Source organism: Olea europaea, unplaced genomic scaffold (genome assembly GCF_002742605.1).
Source record: "Olea europaea var. sylvestris unplaced genomic scaffold, O_europaea_v1 scaffold1492, whole genome shotgun sequence".
Taxonomy (NCBI): domain Eukaryota; kingdom Viridiplantae; phylum Streptophyta; class Magnoliopsida; order Lamiales; family Oleaceae; genus Olea; species Olea europaea.
Window position 1 is genome coordinate 154,247 of NW_019232487.1, and position 1,379 is coordinate 155,625.

General features: G+C 36.3%; 1 protein-coding gene across 1 annotated transcript in view; it reads right to left on the reverse strand.

Annotated features, from left to right (window-relative positions):
* Window positions 1–327, reverse strand: part of LOC111376349 — a 1,933-nt gene extending 1,606 nt beyond the window's left edge. Inside the window, exon 1 of the mRNA XM_022999305.1 lies at window positions 31–327. Coding sequence (XP_022855073.1) covers window positions 31–327 — 297 coding nt within the window. The remainder of the gene's footprint in view (window positions 1–30) is intronic.
* Between the last annotated feature and the right edge of the window lie 1,052 nt (window positions 328–1,379).

The following is a 1,379-nucleotide window of genomic DNA, read 5'->3' on the forward strand; positions in this document are numbered from 1 at the left end:
TAGAGAAAGTGCATCGCAAAGAAAATCAACCACGAGTTTGCCATTACACAATCGACCCGTAGGATTTCCTCCTAGTGCTTCGACTGTTCCCAGTGCTAGTGATTTCAACTTCTCTAATGGGATGTTTTTGGCATCGACTGAGGCATTGAAGCCTCCGAGAAACTTAGCATTGCCCGTATCTGTGTACGAGTCGCCAAAAGCATAGACTGTGGAGAAACTTCCCTTGAAATCAACATCAGGCAATTTCTTGTCATGTGCTGATGAAGGAGACAGCAACAGGAAGGACAAGAAAGTAAGTGCTAAAGATTGATAAATTGATTTGGTCATTTTGTGTTGGTGTTTTGAAGATTGCTTGCAGAGCCTTTTATATATATATTTTTTCTCGTTCAGACAGAGAGGTGAACCAGAAACCTAGGAAAAAAATCATAGGTAGTTGTTTTTAAGGTAATTGTAACCAAGAACCTAACTATCTATATGCTAACTACTTGAGGCTCTTACTTATGTAGAATTTTTATTTATTTATTAGGACACTAAGAATAGTAAAAAACTCACCAGTGGTAGATTATTTTATATATAATTTTTTTTTTTTTTTATTCTTTAGTACTTTTTAGGATTGAAACTGGCATTCCTACTTGGGCTACATACCCTTGAGATTATGGGCTCAATTGCAAATAAGCTTAAAATCTCAAGATAGCCTGGCCCAAACCAAAATGGGCAACAACCCTGTCTAAGAAATTAAGAATCTTCCGCTAGCTTTATATGCCTTACGGTTGTGCTACGGGTACAAAGCCGTGTCCAAAATGGACACACAATGTCGAGGTGCCTGCCACGTCGGGCCCACAGCGCTTCAGCCAATACTGAGGTGCCGTGTGTCCCCGAGGCGCCGTGTGTCCATTTGGATTCGGCTTTGTACTACAAGCATTATTCATATGCCTTAATTTGACATATTATACATGTAATGATTATTAAAAAAATCACTACTGAAGAGTGAATGGATGAGAAAGGAGGAAACAAATCCTATTTTATATGAAAAAAATTATTTTTTACTTTAATAATATCTTCGAAAAGCTATACGGACAAAGGAGTAAAGTAGATGATATATATTTACTTTCGACGAGCACACAAAATGTATTTTGAAGTTAAATCTTAAAACAGAGATTTCTTAATTATGGCCTAATTTCCAAGATTCTATCATGAACTATGTCCAATAATGTCGATTGAGCAGGTTGGAAATGCTGTCTGAGTGTAACAGCTAGTTTGTGTAAAAATCGCTCTTAAAATTAGTTTATAAAGGGTAGGTGTATGAAGTGTTTATAATCCCTCAAAAGGAAGTCTTACGATTACAACTAAGTTATTACATTTCACTCTTCAAAATTTAT